The sequence below is a fragment of the Amphibalanus amphitrite genome, unplaced genomic scaffold (genome assembly GCF_019059575.1).
Source record: "Amphibalanus amphitrite isolate SeventyFive unplaced genomic scaffold, NRLGWU_Aamphi_draft 000419F_arrow, whole genome shotgun sequence".
In the NCBI taxonomy this organism is placed as follows: domain Eukaryota; kingdom Metazoa; phylum Arthropoda; class Thecostraca; order Balanomorpha; family Balanidae; genus Amphibalanus; species Amphibalanus amphitrite.
Window position 1 is genome coordinate 148,847 of NW_024881913.1, and position 22,853 is coordinate 171,699.

At 49.2% G+C, this 22,853-nt stretch overlaps 1 protein-coding gene across 1 annotated transcript in view; it reads right to left on the reverse strand.

Annotated features, from left to right (window-relative positions):
• The window catches only part of LOC122391048 (neuronal PAS domain-containing protein 4-like), an 83,421-nt gene that overhangs the window by 34,767 nt on the left and 25,801 nt on the right, over positions 1-22,853 (reverse strand). The window contains exons 4-5 of the mRNA XM_043384580.1: positions 11,826-11,881; positions 8,878-8,967 (exon numbers count right to left, since the gene is read on the reverse strand). Coding sequence (XP_043240515.1) covers positions 8,878-8,967; positions 11,826-11,881 — 146 coding nt within the window. The remainder of the gene's footprint in view (positions 1-8,877; positions 8,968-11,825; positions 11,882-22,853) is intronic.

The following is a 22,853-nucleotide window of genomic DNA, read 5'->3' on the forward strand; positions in this document are numbered from 1 at the left end:
AACTTGCGTTGCAAACTGCACAGGCCCACGGCCACCAATAGAGAGCTGAGACATTATGATAATGACACAATGCGCTTTGTTGCACTGTGCCCAGCACCAGAAGGCTGGAGTACCTAGTCGGAAGTAGGAAAATGAACCTCCGAGCCAGCCAAGGTGCAAGGCCAGCCCCCTGAAACGGGACGCAATAAGTGAACGGAAATACGCGTCGTTTGCTGCGACACGGATCTGCAGAATGAACTCCCGGGTATATGTGCATTGTGCAGCGAATGGTGTGATATGAACGAGTGCCTCTCATTTGTGATACTGTGGGCAAAATTAAGAATCATTAACAGTGCGGAAAAATAAAAAAAGATAAAAAGGGAGAAAGAGAAAGGGAAAGAGAAAGAGAGAGAAGAGAAAACTTAAAAAACGAGCAGCGGGTATATGAAACTATGAAACTATATGAAAGTGAAAATACAGGTTTCGTATCCAATGAAAAGGCGTGTACAGTGTACACAATGGAACACAAGTTATAATTAGCATGATTGGCTTCTCACTATAATTCTAGGTTCCCATAAAACAGACATTAGGATAATTTAGAACATGCTCAGCGATAGCCTCATAAAACGCCAATTTTGTCGCTGCACTTCTTAATTTCATATGGGCCTGTGTCTACTATTGCCCTCATATGTCTGCGCGGCAACGTTAGCAGCATGACTAACATGATGTTCTCGAGTTGACATCGGAAAACAGGAATAGGATAGAAGGGACTGTAAAAACACAGACCACCTGCTGGTTTAAAAACGCGGATGATATCATATGTCATCATTCAATGTATTCAGTGTGATGTAGTCACTTAGTGACGGGAAAATTGGTGTACGTTAGCCAAGACGTCACCACTCAACAATCGAGGGGAACACTGGGCTCTAACGTATGGCGTCTTTCCGTGTAGCATTCATGTTGAAATAGGCATAAGGTGATGTCCCGTTTTTTTTCCGGCACTTCCGTGCTTTTCGTGCAATCATACAGCGCAGGCTAGAAATAAGGCCAAGGTCCAAGGAATAACATGTGACAGGAATTTTTGTTAAACGCTTATGCGTTGCGTTCCTATTAAAATGTTTCTCAAACGTACATTTTTACAACACATGCCTAGCTATGTAGGTATTTGTATGTGCAACGTGCAGAGCATCACAGATGCAAAGCAACCACAGATGCTCTAGTTATATCTCGATCTCTAGTTATGTTTAACCCGCGAGTTGCTGGGGGGGGGGGCGTTAAACGCCCCCACTTTTTTCGCCGGGCCATAGCATAAAAACGGTGCGCCGCAGGCGCGCCAAATTTTGGGTACCTGTAGGGAATCAATTGAAGTTTATTGTGACAAAGTTTCCAAAAAATCGGTCGGAAAATTTTTGAGATATCGAGGTTTTAGTGACGTCATTATTTCTGAGTTTTCGACCAAAAACGGCATAAGTTCAAAAAATCATATAAAATCACAGGATAGGCATACAGACATGCCGTAAACGCCATTAGACTGCCAATACCATGTACAATCAAATGGCTATCTTCGATTATTGATTATCGGTCCAATTTTTCCAAAATCTTGATCTGAATCTTGGCAATTTCTCGTGACTACTTCACGACCATGATACATGCATTTCTTAACCCGCGCCCGGCTGGGGGTCCTGGATTTCCACGCCCTGCTGGGGGGGGGGGGGGTGTTTGAACACCCCCCTTGTAACTCGGCTCCTGGGCTACGTAGCGATACGCGGAAGGCGGCGTTCGAAAGAGCGTCAAAAATAATGACGAAATCACTTCGGTCAATTTTTTGGTCAGGTCAAAGGTCAGGTCACCAGAGGTCATTGAAGGCAAAATTTCGCCGATTTCTAGGTCGAATGTCGAAAATTTCCAAGAAGCCAACGCATAACTCGGGAACCAATAGAGCTACAGCGCCGCGGAAAAGCGCATTCGATAGCCCTATTAACGCCCTTTCTGAGTAATTCTCTCAGATTTGACCTAACGTCAACGGTTTTGCCTGCAGGGGGCAAAAACTGCAAAAATAGCCGATTTTTTTAAAAACAGTTTTTCTGCAATAACTTTTGACCCAAGCCTTGTACGAGCTTACTTTAACCGGCATCGTGTTCCTCTCGTCAAGACGCATCGAATGAACTATAACTTGACCTTGAAAGGTCAACTTAAAAATTTGACCTCAGGTCAAGGTCATGACCTGACCGGAAAGGGTCATGTTGCATATCAGTCGATCCGTATCGTCGAGCTGAACACATCTAAGGCGTTTTCATCGCTCTAGCATGCCTCTATCAAAAGTTATTTGCGAAAAACTGTTAGATACCATTCGTGACCTAAGATGACCTCAGGGCATAAACAAGGGTCACGGACACCATTTTCATGTTCAGTGTGTCTAAACCACTTGTAATTCGGTGGTTGGGAGTGTTTATAATGTCTTTCATCCAAAAGACGCGCATTTCAATTTTCTCCCATTGACTTATAATGGGGAGGTCGCAAAATTGACCTGACCTTAGGTCATCGATATCAAAATTCTGAGATATACATTTTGTACATGCTTTTGCTCTTAGCAATCGCTGAAAGTTTCAAAGCGATCGGTCACTCGGTGTAGCTATGACAGACATTGAAAGTTTTTATGAGGTGAGGTCACTTCAAGTGACCTGGTGACCTGACCTTGAATGACCTTGGTCTGAAATTTTCACAACATGTGTAGAATTGATGTATGATAAGGTGTACCAAAAACGGCGGCGCTCCGCGCCGCCGTTTTTGAGATATTCGCGAAAAACCACAAGGGGGGGTGTTCAAACACCCCCCCAGCAGGGCGCGGGCTAAATTAAACTTTTTAGCCAAACACGTACACATATGATAAAATGAATGTCACCATCGTGTTCTACGCCCCAAATTACCCATAAAACATGTGTCACAGGCTGCGAATATCAGTTTTGATTTTCGGGGATATGTGCCTACCCGGTTGACCTGACCTTGACCCTGACCTATGCTTGACTGACCCCTACATGGAGCTGACACTCTTGTAAGCCTTATATGATGGATTGTGCACCGTTTTGACAGAGTTTATGACGAGAGGCGCCCATTGCGAAGTCCTGAAGTCCATGCTGCTGAAAGCCCGATTTCAGGTGTTTGACCTGACCTTGACCCGACCTGTGACCTCAAAATTCAACTTTAAAGTACTCATCTGAAGCGTCTCGTCGTGTTCTTTCGTTTGCCGCCTCGTGCGTTTCGCTGCGCTTATTGGTTCTCGAGTTATCGGCTGGGGGCGTTTAACGCCCCCCCCCCCCCCAGCAAACGGTGGGTGGCGAAATACCCCAGCAACTGCCGGGTTAAAATGGTTTATAATAGCCGTTTTCACGACGGGATATCCGGCGAGTGCATCTAATTTGACCAAATCTGCACCTAGTCTCATCTACAGCAAATATCTTTATTTTATGAATTTATTTCAGCGTTTTAATCGATGATACTCTCTGATAATATGACAAAGCAGGCATATAAGCAATTAGTGCAACCTGATAGCTACTAAGAGACACACTGAACCCAATTTGACCAAATCTGCACCTAATCTGCACCAAATGTGCACCAAATGTGTACCAGATGGCCGTCGTGAAAACGGCTAATCTAAGCTGAGTGCTGAATGAAAAATTAATTAAGCTATCTAGAAAGCACCACTGTTTCGCTGATTATTCAACGGTTTTCAAGTTTACAGCAAATAGTAGTTCCAGGTCACGATGAGCCAAATAAACCCGAACCCAGCATCCGCGAAATCTTGGCCCACTTGAAAACTTGAAAACTTGGAAACCTTGAAAACTTGGCCCGGCATCTTGGCCAACACTCCACGAAATCTCGGCTACCATAAGCCAGTTTATTGGTGCCCACCAGGGTACCCACTACCCAGTGACGGCCAGCGCCGGGTCCCGTGCACTATCGTGTGTGAGACCGTCGAACTGAGGAAAACCGCCGGCCTATTCCACGCTGCACAGCCTGAACGCTCAAATTAGCTGCCGATGATAATGGCTGTTTTCTGCCGGAGCCGCCCTCTAATAGTGAATTACCGTCGATGTATTCCGGGAAGCGAATATTCTCAGGCCGCCCGAGGGCCCGGAAAACTCTACCGATCGTTCGGGCGCAGTCTTGCATCGTCGACAATGCGCTGATACACTGTGTACGCTTGGCTAGTGTTAGGTCATACTGGGAGGTGCGGCCATACTAGGTGGTCATCTATTACTGGGTATGGCCACAAGCTGTGCGGGTGTGGCCATACTCTGTCTGAGATGGCCACACTGAACAGCGTGCTCCCACATCATAGCAGCTGTAGGAATTGCTGCGTTGCGCAGTCGCACATTCAAAAGCAATTAAAAGTATGCAAGTCAAAGATAGTATCGTGGCTGTGAGTAGCACATTGCACTGCCCACCCCCGCTGGGCCGGCGGCGGAACAGCCCGTCAGGAATGCCAGACCAGATCATTGCCGACCGGTATTGGATTCCTCTGTCTCGTTTGGCTCGTCACAATCGGCATTGATGACTAATGCCGGCCTCTGATGGCTGCTCCATGGGCTAGTATTGTAAAATATCAGACGTGTTTATGTGCATTTTGTTGTGCTTTAATTCGATATCGTATTGGAGGGCCGCAAATACCCATGAAAGCATAAACATTTTTTATGATGCTGACAAATGCGATACTGTTTATTATGTGCATGAGCTGCATGATTCATTTCGTCGATCAAGGTGTTGTTGTTTTATATAGCTCCGTGCCTCCTTCCCTCAGCATTAAACAAATAATGGAAATACACCTAAAACTCGTTAATCCCTAATGATGACCCGAATTGCCTTTCTCTCGGAGTTTTACGACGCATATAGGACAATAAAGACAAATTTGCTGCACTAACTACTCCACAATGATTAAAGGAAGTTACTAAGACGTTTCGAGAGTTTGCATTTTACGACTATCATCTACAAAACATCTGCACACACTAAAACTCTTCGCGATGAAACTGGTTGGCTAGTTGACATGCACGGCGTCGGCCGCGAAGATTTTCGCGAACATTTCGTTTACGATCGTGCCCCTATTCGGGCCGGGTTAGTGCTGTCTCGGCCCGTCTGTTCGGACGCCGCCGAACCAGCTCACGGCACAGCGTCCCCACCAACCAGGACACGCCAGAGGAAGCTGCGAGCGGAGGTCGCCGATGACGTCATAACGTGAGCAATTAGTGAGCAGGATGCGGTCAAAGTGCGGGCGACAATGCTGCCCTTGGAAACAACCCCAGCGCAACGCGTCATTTTGACGTCAACAACGCCCATTTACTCCACATTTATCACGATTATATTAAGAACGAAATCCGGAATACATGTCGAATTCCCACGATCATGAGGTCGACCGGACGCGGGCGCGCACGGGGCGACATTACCATCAGCAATCTGTGTGCAGTTGAGCGGTGCACGTTTGTGGGAGCGCGCCGGCGGGCCGCCGGGCGGAGAGGAGAGCGGTGTCGATATCTCCATCTGGGCTCCGGCATGCTGGCCGGGCTGGGGTCGCCCCCGCAGCGGCCCGGCCGCCGGGCGGGCCCGGGCAGATTATTAGAGGCGGTAAGCTGGCGCCCCCTGCCGACGGCCCAGATTTAGAGCGCTCCTCTTCCGCGGCGGGGGGCCGGGGGTCAGCGGGTTCAACGGCGCGCCGGTCACGTGATACGGAGCCGGCGCCGGGAGGCGAGGTCACGTGACGGCGGGCGCCGGCCGGCCGGACGGCAGAGCGGAGGGTTTTCGATGACGGTGGGTTTTAGAGGCGCTCGCCCGTGTGTTCGAGCACGCTGCTCTGGCACGCACTGCGGTCAACGGTCACGGCCCGTCGGCGGGCCGAGCTCTGACCCGATCAGCCCGGTCAGCTCCAATTCATCGGCAGACGATAAAACCGTTTTTACTCCGGTTAAATTTCCATTCTGAGAGCCGCTGCCGAAACAGACGCCAGGCAGATGCTCGACTTATGAACAAGACTATACCTAAGTGGAGCAGTAATCCAGGCGCAGAGAAACTCAGCGACATAACTCGCATCGTACCACTTTCATTCAGGATACATTTTATTGATACACCACTGATGTGCATTCGGCCATATTTTCGGCTTTTTATGTTTACAAGGAGTGGCTTGATCTGCCGCTGCAACGCGCAGAAGATTTACAGAGAGCGGTCCAGTCCTACTGCGCAGAGCACGCCATGTAACTGGAGTCGCGCAACGTATCGACCTGACCTGGTTCTGCACTACACAGCATCATTAATAATTGTTATGTAAAGAGCGCACGTTGAAATATTGTACATTGTCCGGTAATGGATGGCATTGGCTGTCATGGGCAGCGTAAAGCTGATTAGCATGATGCTCGGACTGTGCAAAGCACATGGGAACTCAAGTGGGAAGCTATTTTGAAAAGTATCGCAAAGACACTATGCTGAGGCGTGTTTACGATCTATTTCATTTCAATCAAGCTGATTTCCTAGTAAGCCGCTGCTATCATTGTGGGGCAATGGCGAAGACTTCCAGTTAGGTTTTCGTATGAGACTTGAAGTGTGAGCGGTCGTAACGACAAACCTCTTTGGTGCAAACTGCAAATGAACATGGTCATCTAAGCTATTCTTGGTGCAGAACTGGTTAGGTGTCTGGTTTAAACAGTTTTAATTTGTTTGCAAGTGTTATTTTCCCACATTGATATACCTCTGAGGCAGATTCAGGCAGATTCCATTGCTTTCATGAGCTGAAGCAGTTTTCAGGCACACTTTTAATAGGTGCATATCGGCACAATAAGGCGCAGCTAATAAACATTAGACATATACGCCATTATCTAATGCATGAGCGAAATCGAATAATCATATAGTTCAACTTGGCGACTGCCCATTCGAGGTTCAGAAAACTCACGAAAGATATTATTGATGATTGATTTTTTGTAATTAAATATGCATATGATCTTGGCATAAAAATAGCAATAACAAACGAAAACCAAATCTTATCATTGAATATTATGTAATGAGTGCAACTGTACTGCCATACAACGTAGTTGACATTGTTTTGCTATCTTGCAATGTAAAACTTATCCACCTTTCATTGTGCGCAGATCAGTGCGAATAGACCTTAGACTGGCGGCCTCGGTAGCAGTAACAAAGAAAGCCTCCTTTGTCCCCCAAATTCGACTAAATCACAATTCACTTGAGCATGTCAGCCCTCACCATACCATACCACAACTCTTTGATAGGTTTCAAATTATGTTTAACCCGCGCCCCACTGGGGTCTGCGTATAACACGCCCTACTGGGGGGGGCTATTCATAGCCCCCCCTCCTAACTCCGAAACTACTGGGCCGATCGTCAAAATTCAAACGGCGTCTGATAGCCCCGGAAAAACTGTCGAGCGAAACCTAATTTCATTGACCTCGAGGTCACCGATGACGTCACAGGCCAGGTCAAAGTAAGAATTATTAGCATTTTGCTTGTTCACGTTTTGGGCTCTGGCCGCCGTCTTACAAGTCAGATCAGGCTCATTTTTGGATCACACACTCGTGAACAGATGCTCTAGATACCCCGAGGGTACCAAACTTGTACTTTGATTTTCAGGTCAAGGTCAGGTCATCACAGGTCACGAAAATATTATATAATGCGTCGGTCACGTGACACATGTTTTTTGGTCCATTTAGGCCAGAGATTTCGAATGTGATGTCGTCTGTGTCATTCGAGGTCATTTTGAGTCGAATTTAGCTTAGGTCAGGTCACTTTCAGGTCAAAAAAGGTCAAATTTTGAAGTTAAAATTTTTCAACAAAAAAGGTGTCTATTGGATGCAGTTTGAGCTCAGGAACACGATGGTGCTATTTATATTGGCGTACGATGTCAAATACGTGCTGAAAAGTTGATTTGAAAAATTAATAATTGTGAATTTTTTGCAATAATGCGTAAAACTTAGCCATTTTTGAAGATATTTAGCTAAAACTTGCTAGAGTTAGTTATAATAATGCGTTCTATCACATATATTCCGGTTTTTTCGAAAAGTCAAAAACTTTTTGAAAAAAAATGTAAAAATATAAATTTTGGATTTTATTGTATCAAATTTTTGAAATTTTCAAAATTTCGAAAATCCGAGATAGCAGTTTGATAGCGCAGTCTATTCTGAGTCCTCTCATGCAAAGAAATTGGATCTAGCTTAAAAACTGAGCTCTTGGGAGCGATTGCCGTGGTTCAATGTTTTACGTCGAAATCGGCCGAACATGACGTCACTCTGACGTCATTTTCGGCCGACCTATGGTAGCTACGAAGTTAAAATTTTGACACAAGGTGTCAAATTGATGCAGCCGAAGGTACTGAAAGTTTGGCGTCGATACGTCAAGCGGTTTGGAAGTTATCGCAGAAAAACGGGAGGGGGGGCTATAAATAGCCCCCCCCCCCAGTGGGGCGCGGGTTAACACGAATCTGTTAGAGCTGTTTTTTTTCTCACTGCGGGTGTTGCAGTGAAAGATGTACCAATGAACACTTGTAAAGGAGTCTACCAGGCGTTACACTAATGCAATAGGCTGTAACAGGGCCAATAGTTTTGATTGCAATCTTCTAATGATCGGGTGATCATCCTACAAGTTAGCGGCACTTGCTGGTAACTGACTATAGCTCAGTCTGATTGGGTGGGATGGATTGACCGCAGACATCGAGAGGCCGTTTTATCTGTGTCTTCAAACCGCTAATGATAGAAGAACGGGGCATTGCAGAAGTGCCATCACTCAAACGTTCACACAGGTACATGTTATAGAAAGAACTATCGGCAATCGCCATTGAGTGCCCTCAGTCACTCAGCATGGAGGGTGTCAGGCACTCACGTCGAGTGTTTCAAACGGAGAGTCTTCTTACCATTGAGTGTCCCAAGTATTCAGCAGCGTTGTCCGAAATGTACAGCAGCTTTCCGTTTTGTGTGGTGATCATCAGGAATCCGTTGGTGGCCTGCGAATAAAACAGCATGAATAAGACGCAAGTGATCAGACATACATACACTACATATGCACGTCAACATTACCTACTATTCGTATGTTCTGCTCTTTGGTAATGGCACTCCACTATGCGAACTAGGTTTCCAACCATTTCCATGCAGTAATTGAGCTCGATTTTTCCAATGCCCGTGATCGCCGCTCAGGAACAGCGCAATGTCGAGCTTTTTCACTACCGTACTTTCCTCATTACGACAGACCACGTTAGGCTATTTCACACGTGACCGGAGATCACTGAGCAGTGACCAGTATCCGGTGATGAGAGACCAAAGATCGACGGTCAATGGTCAGGGACTATGAACTTCTCAATACATAAAAAGACTAGCGACCTGCAACTAGTTAGTAATGATAAGATTCGGTCATTCTATTCACTCGTGGCTGAGATATGATGCCATAGATGTCATAACATTTTGACGGATGCCTCACTCCAATCATGAATCCCGAAAAACGGTGGACTGTTCTTTCATTCATCTCCGTTATTCAGCCCATCTTCCGACCTCCAGACCCGTGACGCCTGAGCTAAGAGCCGGCACTCTCTTGTACTTGGTCACTCTTTTGACCGCTCTGACCGCCTCTGACCGCCTCTGACCGCCGCTGACCGCCTCTGGTCATCTCTGACCACCCCACCTTATCTCTGTGTGCGGCGCGGGCATTCACTGCTCCGGCTGATGACGGCAGCGGTCGCCACTCAGCCTCTGACGGCAGCATTCAGCCGGACGCGGCCAGTAGCCGCGCTCAGCCGCACGCTCAATGCACCGTGTCAACAGTGATTAATTCTCTATCGACGCATTGAAAGCGGCGCCCCCTGCAGCACCACTGCACGACGCTCTTCGCACGCTGGCTCCGGGCATGAATACATTTTCATCCATCATCGGCGCGCTACCTTGTCTCGGCAAATCAGGCCACCGACCGCAGATGGGTTACGCAATAGAGACGTTTAATTCGAACACACTAACAAGATGGACTTTTGGCTTCCATGACAGACGAGTACGTAAAAATATATTTGCAAAGCGGGTACATGCATTCCAAGACTGATGCAACAGAAAGAGAACTGGCTGGCCACGAGCAAAGGAAACCACCTGCAAAGTGCTAGTTAATCTTCTGAGATATAATAACACCATTGTGCATTCGTTTGCAGGACTTTCTGAGAGAATTTCTCTCTATGTGGCCAGCTGCAGCGGTGGTCTGCGCAGTGGGGGGGAAAGGTAGACTGCACCGGACAGCCGGCTCCACCGCGTGCCAGAAAGCAAAAACGAATAACTTCATAAATTAGGCATCTAATTAGGATGAGAAAACACACGCACGGACCTCACCGTTTGATTTAATATCGGCGCCGAGGATTTATTCTTGTCAGCGGCCATGTATATGCATGGCCTGGGTCACGGGTCAGATCTCCCGTAATGGGCTGATTATTGAAACGGCACCCCCAAAAAGCGGCCACTGGTGCTTTATGCCGGCGGCCCGGTATAATGCCGGCGGGAGAGCGGCCCACCTCAGAAGGGTGAGGTGGGGCGCGCTGGAGGTGGGGTGCGGTAGGGTTGGGGGTCGAATGGTCACCGAGCAACGACCCGGAGTCGGGACAACAACTGATCACGGCCAAATGACAATAGTCTACGGAGACTGGGTACGGATGCTGCCATGGCAACAGTGGATGAAAACAACAACGCTTGAGAGTAACTGTTCTTGGTGTTCCTCGGTCATTACTTGACAAGAATTTCATCTCTTTTGTTCGATGTAGTGTTGTTTACAATTAAAACTCTATTCTTTTATTATAGGCTTTATCATTCGAAAAAGTCATCAGTTTTCTATTTCTTTATTTTTAATCGGATTGTATAATAGGTCTGCATGGTCCTAATGCGCTAAGTTCTTTCCTTCAAACTTAACAAGTACCATATACATCATTAGGAGGTCTGTTATGGAGCAGACCCAGCCAGCCATATTACTCAGCGCTCCATTGTGCGTAGGGTTCCTAATCGGCCTCTCCATAATCCGGACATATAGCTGCACGTTCAGGGTTCAGCCCAGCGGCCGCACAGTGTCCAAACGGACCGCCTGCGTTACGGAGAGTCTGGTAACGCAGCGGACCGCCACGTGTGCCATGTCTCATATCCGGGTTATTATGAACGACCGCCGGCCGCTCAGGCGGCGATTACACAGGATTTACGGCGTGCAAGCTGCCAGGGAGAAGGAGAGAGAGATAGAGAGACGAGTCGAGTGCAGAGCGCCGCGGGGCGACTCGGACGACGCTCTCTGCAGGTCGTCCCTAAAACTGACGGAGAGTTGCCCTCGCGCACCGGCGTTTTGGTTCGGTTCAGTGCAGCCCGAAGCGGCGAACGTGCCGGGGGAGTCAGTGAGCCCACGCGGCACATCCTTTTGTTGGCTGTCTTCTATGGCCGGTTATAAATCGCTGTGTACAAAGGTGTGTGCCTCGGGGCCGCACCGGCAATTTGTAGCCCTGGAGAGGTGGCGGACGTGGGATGTCCAGCGCCCGGCCCGGTGACTTCATCAGGGCACATGAACGTAGCTCAGCGATCCCGCGGCGGGTGGGTAGCGCAGAGCCTACGCGCGCTGACGGAGACTGCAGCGAAACACAGGCACACAACCACACGGAGACTGCAACAGAACACTAGACCATAGCGAGTCGGAGACTGCAAGAGGGCATAGGAATATAACCTGAAACGCAATGCAGTGCAGACCCTGCGCAGCAGGAAAGTAAAAGTAAAACCAATGTTCACCGTAATGTTTACAGTTCATCCGTGGATACTCCGTCTCTGTTATAAATATGTTATTGGATATAAATTAATTTGTACTCACCTTGGAGAATCCCAACGGCGGGGGAGGACGCGCCTCCGGCTCCATCGACTTGAAAACTGAAAAGGAAGGATTCAGATGATAATTAAAAGAGCTACATAGATGACCAAGCGACAAAGCGGAACATTCACATCCAATGGCTCACTGCGATTTAAAGGGCGTAACTGCCAGCGGCGTCACCACAATCTAGATCAAGTGCATGTAGAGCCGTTATATTTGATCGCCAAACTGATTCTGACAGCAGATATGTTCCGACCAACAAAGAACGTCGCAGTGCCAAATGTCCGCAACGGCTTGTAAGCTTCTTACAAATGACAGGCTTTTAACTTGTTCTCTGAGCCATAGAGTACCATGACAGGACGTCCCGGCCATATTCCGGCTGTAGACCAGCACACTTCAATAAACGGCCATCTCCCCGAATAACAACTTTGAACAGTGAAGAAAACACTTCCAAGAAATAACATGCTATTATTCGCCTTAGATTATTCATTACAGTTTCGCTGGAACCACACAGTGCAGCGTCCAAATCAAGTCATCAACGAGGGCCACAAACAATAATCACTAGATCTGGTGAGAAACTCCGGCGCCATGACATCCCTGAAGACGGAGAGTCTCGGTTAGAGCGGCCAGATAATAGGCAAGCGGTTGTCACCGAGATTGATTTGGTTTATATGGCCTCATCAGTCGGCGGCGTCGACGGAGATGTATCGCGCCTGTCCTGGCCATATCCTGTCGCAGAATGGTGTCATACATCACTGGCCGCTGTCCGGGCCGGCAAGTGATAAATACGACTCGTTGCCAGACGGGCACTAAACCAGCCATATATCATACTAAGAGCACCGGTAACCGAGATAAGCCATACGCCGCCAGACAGCTTCGGTGTTCGACGCCGACAACGGTTACTCAACGGCGAGAGGTATTGTTCGTCCCGCCGGGAAACAAGTGCTTTGTTTGAGCAGAACTACTCGGGTTTCTGGTGTAAGACAACCCCAGCACCAGATGGTTAAGTGTAAAGATGGTGAAGAAATAGAGTATCACAAAATATTATGCATCACAAAGATACAGTCAACTAAAAATGTAGCCTTATGACCCCTAGCCTCGTAACAATAAGCTCATGAGTTATCTGGGAAGTGAGCTTACAAATCACCGGCAAAGTTCAAGCTCACTGCCATTCATAGCTCGCTGCAGTTCCATTCGCACGATCAGAGGTCATCACCCAGCCCGGCAACGGTGCTCCATCTCTATATCATTCCGGATCGCTGACTCGTCTCTCCTGACCTGCCAAATGCCCCTGTCCTCTCCATCCGACCGGTGACCTCTCTGAGGGTGCGTGCCCGGCACTCTCTCGGCCGACTGTACCGGTGATGAGCCAAGCACCGATCCATCACCGTCGACCGACAGGAATAGGCGACCGGAGCCGGCGCAGTGCTGATCCACGGCCCCCATTCTGTTCCCAGCGAGCCGCGAGCGGCCAACCGACGCCGAGCTGCAGATGCGAGAAGCACGAGCATCACGCGCGTCCGAGTAACGGGCCGAGCGGGCGCCGGAAAAAAGCGTCACCTCTCGACTCCAGCCGCCTTGTCATTAGCCGGTGTACCAACAACTGACCGGGTCGAAAATGAACGGCTCGCGCTTTCAATTACGGTTTCAATCACCGACTGAGTGAAGCGTCCTCGGTGAGGAGGTTGTGTGGCGTTTTGCAATAAGTGTTTTTGTGGTTTGTCTGCTGTTCGACGGTGTTTACATGACGTGGATTGGACTCATTTGCCGTCTCGGCGTCTTGTTTTCGGAAGGACAATAGGTGGCTTTAAAGACAAACGCATCACGCACATTAGAGCAGCGTCTTATATGTCTCCAACAGTGGTGTGGCGCAATATTCGGCACAAACACATCTGAACTATGAAAATGTTTCAGCTCATGGCCGTTCATGAGGGCAGGGCGGCAGCCACACCTGTTACACGGGATTCTGAAGTCGGGGACAGGTTTGATCAAATAAAAAGGCATCTTAGATGTGATAAACCCATAAAAACATGCTAGATGATGATGCAACATGGCAGACTCGAGACAGCTAAGCTGGCAATGTGCACGGAAATGCTTACCAACATGTCGTGCTGGCCCGACGTTCTCAGAGTCCCATGCATAATCGCAGAATAAATGGCTCAATTTGGTCTCAGCCGAGATGAGATGAGACGATAATCTGATTTGCATGTTAGCTGCGTGAGTTGGGTGAGCTTGCTGCGCATGTGGGCCAGATTAAAGAGCTGGTAGGTCACTTCCTGACTGGTGGCGAGCTTTTAGATGCAGTGACATTGTCTAACCGGTCCCCGGCATCCATTGCAGGATCAGACACTTCCCTGTTCGCACCGCGACCACCCAAGTTGCATAAGCATGTGTTTGAGTTCTGCCATAGACCGTTCTGCTAATTTATAACGATGCACTTTGTTTAAACAGAATTGCAGAGGTGTATGAAAATAATATGGTATGGCTTGAAGTTAATTAGACTAGAAACTTTTCACTAAATAAGTGTAAAAAGAAAAATGTGCTGCATTTCTTTCCAGGTAATCCAATGATAAATCAATTACGGTATAGATTACGACGGTCTGTCTCGTTCTCCTAACAATGCTGACAGATGCCAGAACGTTAAAGGTTGTTGTAAATGAGAGCCATCAAAGGAGATGACGAAATCGGCCTTTCTGCGGCTAGAGGGAGGAAGCAGAATCTCAAAGATTATCCGGAGTGAGGTCATCCCGGAAACACGCACCCCAAAGATGTGGCAGTGGCCCGCCCTAGAGCTTGGATCACACAAACTGCCTCACCCTGCTTTGCTTAGTTTGTGATGTGACTTCACAGAATGCTCATTATAAACTTCGCATAACAAGGTGCCTTTCGATACATGGTACGTACTAGCTAGAGGAGCTTTCGCTTTTTGACAGAGTGCACCAGCTGGTCAAGGCTTGTTTCTCCTTCAAAACAAAACAAAAACATTGAATATTTTGCAATACGAAACGTGATAACAAGGAAAGCTGATTTATTCGTGGATTCCCACAAGTTCCAAGCCTATAACTGCAATCATTCCCCAACGGGCAATTCTGCTTGCAATACGTGGACAGCACAAGTATTATTGTAAATGCTCTCATGTGCACCAGTATATTGTGGTTCCACTTGCATTAATTTACGGTTAGCCTGTAACGTGTCCCTGAGAAAAAGACGTACCATTTGAAATGGACGAAATAAACAACCAGGAGGTGAGCGGTAAATGATTTAAACGCAACTACACTGTCATTACTATGCATGCAATCGAATAAATCATGTCATTCGAGCCGCGCGGAGGATGCGGACGATAATGGGGATGTGTTGCTACCTGTTTATGATGCGGAACAGAGACCGCTCAGCCGATTCAAACTGACGTTTGGCGTATCAGGAGCTAATTTTGTAGGGTGGAGCCGTCTTAGGGCGTCAGAATGAGTCTAATTATATCGATAACAGTAATACATGTCATGAGACGTGTAACTTTGATTTTGCTCATATGAAAGACGTAAGAGCAGACATCCCGGTATTATGTAACCCCGGTAACTACAAGCTGTGAGTGTTCGGTAACCGGTTAACTCACTGTTTTCCCATTTCGTTTTGTATTCTTGTTCTTGGTAAGCACGCTTTGTTCTTTGTGACTCATTTAGTGTGTTCATTACTTAGAACATAGAGGTCTATTCTTGTCGTCAGCGTATGACGCCCGGACATTGTTCTACATATGCGAAGGTCAGCTTTGACTCAGTTTATGGTTCGAACATAGAGCTTCAGTGTCACACAGCAGCGAAACATCTCAGGAACGACTAAGCGTTTTGCAAAGAAAGACAGTTACAAAGGCAGATCTACTTACCTACACCGGGACATATTGAGGCATGGTAGCTAAACCGAGATCAAATTGCATTGCATTGTTTAGAGCCTTCTCATGTTTTCAATACAGTAATCCATCAAATAATATTTCATCATATGCCATAATAAGTGAATAATGTACTGCTAACTGCAACACTCTGCCACCCTCCCTTCACCAAAGCAGAGGCCGTAATAATCAAATATTCACCGAGTCCGCCCTGCGGCCGGCTAATTGTCTGGCCCGACCTGCGGGCCGCCCGTTCTCGTTATCTGAACAGGTATGTGGTCATCTCTGAGCCGATCAGATCAATACTGCAGAGCTTCCCACGTTGTGGCGGGCCGTGCACGTAGACCGCGAATTACGTATGCGTCCACGCCGGGCCGGGGTCGCAGGGTCGCGGGGGAGGGGCGGGGTGGTCGCCGCCGGCGGCTTGGCCACGTCGTTCGCCGGACCGGACGGCCGGCGGCCGGCGTCGCGTGCTACGAGGTGCTAACACGGCGCCGAGTGGCCCCGCTATCACCGTCGGTTATCGATGGGAGCTCGACAGAGGAGTGCTGGTCGGTGGGTCGGTCTGGGGTCCGCCATCCACCCGTCTCCCGCCGGCCGCCGCCTGCCGCCCGCCGCCCCGCTGCAATGCTCATTGCCCCGCCGTATGCCGCCCGCTGCAATGCCGCGCTGCATGCCGCCCCGTCGCCCGTTGCCGCCGCCGCCGCCGGCAGTGGGGTCGTTGGATCACACAACCTCGGATGTGGTGCCACGCCGCTGGGGACGGCCCAGGTCGCAGTTCGCGGATCGGATGATGTGGCGAAACCACCAGCGAAAATATGGGCGAGCGCCCAGTAGCCCGAAATAGCGCACAGTGGTACACCGCATTGCCCGAATACCGCTACCCTACTCATGGCGGCTTGTTTGGCAGAGAAGTAACGGCGTACCACAATTAAATGACGGGTGCCGAGCATTCGATTTCCAGACCTTCTGTGACTTTTCAAAGCAAATTCTCTGAACCATAGAAAAATGGCGAGCTTCGCAAATGATGGTTAAAAACAATCGGTAAAACCCGAAACCAGTAACAGCCCTCAGTCATTTCACTCCTGAGAATTGCATTGTATTAGATTGTAATCCGTATATCCTCGGTTAGCAGCCCTAATGAAACTTGGCTTAGCTATGCATTGTGGTTATCTTTTGACGTCAACAAATGGTTCAGTTAGCGAGATGAAGAGCAAAACAATGACGCCCAAGTAAAAATGGCTGCTATGTTCATTAACCATCAGACATGGGTTCACTTATCTCAAGCATATCGCGAGCATCTACCACTTTTTCTTCTAATTAAGACATTGTCTGTCTCTATTTTGGCGCTTGTCAGTCCATTGACTCCGCTGCACAGTTCCCAAGATACCACTCAAATAAGTGTGGGAACTTCAGTCCAGACAAATTTAGATGTTAACATTTTAGATGTTACCGTGATATCGGACCTGTATGTAGGTATACTGTCCTAAACCTACACCATTCAACATCCATCACAGCAGAAAAACAGTCTAAGCAGAGGAGCACATTTTACTATTTCGTGGCCGTCACTCAGCCGGCAGTGAGGCGTTTCTGGCGCCGTTGCGGCGGCGTCTCGGTCGTGACCGGTCGCGGCCGGCGGCGTCTCGGCCGGCTGGCTGGGCGTGCCGTCGGTGGCAGCTCGTGACCAGGTCACGGGACACAGGAGACGCACCGGCAGCGACGCGCTGATTCAGCCCCTTTCATCAGCGATGCAGCTGATTTCACACGGCTGGCCACGACCAGCGCGCCACGCCGCGCGCCACGCTCTCGCCACACTATGTGCTTTCTCGGCGGCGCGCCGCGCTTGTCTGCGTTAAGTTCGCCTCATTTGCGCTCTGTTGGTGAGTGTGTGCTAAATTGGCGCCCGGCGGAGTTAGTGGAACAGAGTTGTGGGAGAGGGAGTGGGGTCTCCGTGGGGAACTAGGGATCTGACCGGCTCGACGGGCCTGTGGGTTTGCAGAAATGCCGTGGTGGGTTCTGCAGTTGGATTTTTACCGTGATGCTGTGGTTGATTTCGACCACTTCTGACCACGCTGATTCTGCAATGCCTGTGTGATCAGTAGAATACATACAACAAACGTGGTCAGTGGTCACTTGAGGGCATTGGGGGACTGAGGTAGAAATGTTGCAGTAAGCCACTTTGCGCTGCAAAAGTACGACAGGTGCTGAGTTTCTTTTCTAGTAAAAGGGTAAATGGAGAGGTGTATTATTTTCTGAACATAGTTTAGGACTACACACAATATCGTTTACACATACAGGAGGTTTGGTATTTCCAAAGCATGTGCCGACTTCAATGTTTAGTCTCAGTGATACTCGGCGACATTTCTAGCGGCTTGGTCAGTATGTGTCACACCAAACCGGTAAGATGGCTGCGGTGTCTTGCGGTATTTACTCATTTCATTTTTCCACTGTCTTCCCGATTCACATCCCCGCTTTTTACAGATGTCACCCATCTGATAGTAGCCGGTTTATCTCAGTGAGAACGCTGGCACCTCCGCCTCTCCAGCCCGCAAGCCACACTCGGGACGGGGAGAGGAATTTCCCCGTCCATGCCGGGGAGAATTTCCCACCGAGTGAGGTTGCGTTCGGCAACCCTGCCCGACCGTCCGGACATGTAGGCCAGTTTGAAGCGGGCGCAGGCTGCCCCGGTCTTTGGCCGATCTCGCTGCCAGTATGCAGATGTTATCTCTGAGACTGTGCAGACCTAGAGATGGTTCCCACCGTGCCATTAACTGGGAAGTGACTCACAACCACGGCCTGGGAAACTAGCTCAAATTGACTAAATTATCTTATGTTCGCACCTCACATCGGCACATATGGCACATACATACATACGACACATGAACATTGGACATTGAGCACATGCCAACAAGTATTTAAGTCCGGAATTTGTGCTTGGCAGATCATCACAAAATTTGGAAAACAAAACAATCAGATACAGCATGCAGATAGCTTTTTAGTGGCACTAGTCTCTTTTTTCTTGGCGTGATGTTGCAAGATACGTGAAAGTTCTTTTCCTTATCAAATTGATGTGAAATGTGAAACGCATTCTCAAATAATTTAATAAAAAGAAAAACTGGACTAGAGGAAATTATGGCATTATCTGAGCTGATAATTACTTGAAAGCTATTTTTGCTTTTCACTCGCCTTACAAGAGCATACAGCGCCGATTGTTGAGGCATTCTGCTGCGTAACCACTTTGTCCATCATTTCTCGAATGCCTGAATTGTCACTAACCTCACCTGTCAGCGTTCTTCGACAAATAATTGGGATCATTGGTCTGCCAGACAAGAGCCACCGATTTGTCGCAATAAATGTCAATTAATTTCAGGGGGATGCAACGATGTGAGCACTGAGCCAGTTTGCAAGCTTAACAGGCAATCGAAGAGATCCTCTTCAAAAATAAAAGGGACCGACCGCCAAAAAATCTGCAGAAATGCAGTAGAATCTGCTAAAGCGCGAAGCGCCTGGACCATCATATAGGATATGGCCTGTCGAAAACATTGCTTATAACTCATCGGCATAATCTGCTCTGGTGGACATTTAGTGCGAATTAGGACAGTGAATAGCCCATCCTTTTTCACGTTAAAAGCTCCTTGGTAGGTTTTCTGAATCCTCCTTTTCATACGACGAACCTCTAAACCACAGAAACATTTTGTGTCTCGCCAAAACCATTGATTGGCCTTATCATTTTCAAAATCAATCGCCATGCCCGGTGACATAGCAGTAATAGCCTATAAACATACAAAACCGTGCAAAAATTAAAGTTGTCTACTAATAATTGGTGTCCGGACTCCGGAAACATTTTGATGTTATTGTTTCCCTCTTCTTCACCGCTTCGCCATCTTTCTTCCTCCTTAGAATCCCGCAATCCCACTCGATATTTTCTCTTCTCTCTTCCCCACTTCTCTCTTCACCGCTCGCACTCTGACCACTCACAGTCCCACTCTGACCTCTCACAGTCCTTCTCTGGTTTCTCTCAGTTCTACTCGAACCTCTCACAGACCCGGAGAGCAGCGAGTCGTCTCCCGAGTGGCAGCGCGGTGCGCAGCTATCATTTATTCCGCGCAGTAAACGCCGCAGCGCGCCGCCTATTATGACCGACTCAGCTCACATCGGACGACCACACAATAGCACCGCGAATAAAAGCCGCACTGCACCGCGTAAATCGCCACCGGGGCATCAACGTCGGGACCGCTCTCGTTTGGTTAGTGTGGACTGCGGGGCGGCGGGGGCGGAGGCGGGGGTAGTTGACGGGGGCGGGGGTCGCGGGGTGCGGCGGGGGGCGCGGTGGGGTGGCGGTCAGAGGTCACAGACGCGGCACTGGGTCACACGACCCCATCTGGTGTCTAATTTAGTCAGAGGTTGGGACCTCCACTAAAGAAAGAGGCTGGCTTCGATGGTTCTGTAATCGGTTGCTTCATAACCGGTGTATAAAAGAATTTGCCCTTATCAAACATCTTCATACTAAACGAAGTTACAGTACAACCATATAGCAATGAACGATTCAGTGTTGAAGTGGGATGCACTAACAATTCATGTGGCTTGCGTTCTCCCACGCACTGGCGAAGTGCCACTGAATGCTGCAGCGTGGCGCCAGACCGGTAAGAATATCCGAGCCATCAGACGCTACCGTTGGAAGGTATCGGCTTCTCTCCTCAGCGAGATCTGTTGACTCATCGCGGCAGTGACAATGGAATCTGACTCCCCGCGGCGGCCGGGTATCGGACGCTGCTTTCGGTCGCTGTCGAGCAATCAGCCCCGGCAGCTCAGATGTCGTTTGGCGGTCGGCTCCAAGCCGAGACGGCCAACCAACTGTGCAGTCTGTGCAATAAGCCGACAGGAATTCGGCATGACACTCCGAATCAGAGATGAGTCCAGATATGGAGCCGCGCAAAACGGGGCCGGTCGAGAGCTGGTCAGTGGTCAGTTGGTCAGCTCAGCGCCACTAGCTGAAACCCGGCCAGCTCCCAGGCGGGAATATCGGAGACAAAACGGCTTCCCGGCGCCTTCTCATGCGTAATTGTCTCCTCGGTCCGGTGAGCCATCATCAAACGGAGCGTAGCGAATGGTTCTCTGACGCGGCAGCTACCGCGATGAGGGCGATGAGTCGCGCCTTTCGCCGCGGCGGACGGCGCAAAAACGGCGCACCAGCGGCGATCGGCGGCGCGGCCTCGCCGCTCGGTTCCGGACGCGTGGGAATCGGACCAGCGAGTGGGTAATTAGCACTCCCAGAGCCCGGCCGAGGTCGGGTTGCAGTCCCTAGTGGACGCTGCAGACGAGCCAGACATTCCACCGCCCCCGGACTCTCTGCCGCCCCCGCCGCCGCCCGCGCCCCGCCCCCTCCGCCGCCGCCGCCGCCGCGGGGCAGGGCAGTGCGATATGGCCAGACGATCTCGGCGGGCGGCGCTCGGAGCCGCGGTCATCCAGAGCTCTAGGTGGACCGGTTTTCGAGTCCGGCTCGTCTGCAGACCTGGCATGGACATTATCGACTGCCGCTATCAGCGGACGATCGGCGGGCGCGGCGCTCGCGTCCCAGTCCGGACGTTGCGCGCCTCGAGAATCGGTGTACGCACGGTGTCGGAACGGTCGTAATCCCGGGTAAACACTGCTTACACGGCACCGCCCGCCCTAGCGCTGTGTAGGCTCGAGTGAGTTTACCCTGTCTGCCAATTAAACGTGTTATTCACCACTGCTTAGTGATGCGTGTATAAAATGTGGGTGCGAATATGTTACACATGCATACCTACATGTTGAATAGATGTCGATGTGACTCAGGCTGTCAGTTAAATTTTAATCGCATTGATATCGTACTTATCTTCAATTGCCTGCATCTAGTAGCTACCAGTTCCCATTCGATTATCAGCTAATAACAAATGATGCACATTAAAAAAGACGGAACCGGCTGGATTCGACGCAATCCACAACCACCCCGCCACCCCCTAGCTGGGCCGACCAGGGACCGTTTACCGCCCTTCACATCTCACCTCTGTCAGTTACGGTTGGCTGGCCCACCGCGCGCGCAACCACGCACCGTTTGGGGTCGCAGATGAACCCAGCTGAGCACCACCGCACCCGCACCCTGCTTCCCACAGACTCTAAAAATGGTCTAAGTAGCATTTAAAAGCCCCTTCGCTGCGGTAGATGTAGGCTCGTGATTTGATTCATCTTAGATAGATGACATTTAACTGCAAATGACGTGTGATATATCAATTTCGTGCGGTACTTTTGCGTTGCATGATATATCTTCACAGCGGTCAGAGCGAAGGCCCTGTAAAAATGCCCTGACCGTTTACCATCTCCTAACTCTTACGATCCCTCAAGCTCTTTGCCCAACCACGAACGTGCCATAAACGCGAACTTCATTCATAATCAGTAATTCTTTTGACCACCTAACGGGCACTATAAAATCCACCGTGACAAACGTTCAAGCGAAGTAGTGTTACGTTAATCTAATTCTACATACATAGTTGATCCACACAATCGCATACCTGGATCAAATTCAACAGACAGCCTTCTCCATGTTTAGCCTGGTGGTCCGCCTGTCGGAGAGTCTGTCAGTCTCTCATTTTGCAGTCCGTCAGTTATTACCTCAGTCTCTCAGTCTGCCAATGTACCAGTCTGTCATTTTCTCAGTCTGTAAGTCTGACGCAGTCTCCCATTGCCAGTCTGAATAACCTACCATTCTGTCAGTTATATCAGTCTGTCAGTCTCTGTCAGTCTGTATGCCAGTCTGTCCGTCTGACAGATGGACTCAGGTCATTCCCGGTGTCGGTCCAGCTCAAAGTTCGCACGGTCTCTCAGCATGCACTGGCGAGCGGGCGGCGCGCGCAAAAACGCAGCCGGAAACGGCGGGAGACGGCGCCAGAGCGGTCCAGCCTGCAGCGCGGGAACAAACCGGCTCAGCGCCCATAGACTGATGTGGTTCATCAGAGGTGAAGGCTGTCCATGCGCAGATAGGCGTGTAATTAAATAACTAATACTGGGGCTAGTGGGTTATATAATATCTAACGTTCTATAGCGTGATGTTTTCAAGCATAAAAATGTTTCAGCCTGTTATGTTTTCCGTTCTTCCTTCAAGCATGATTAACCTCTCGCCTGTTGGTCTTTTA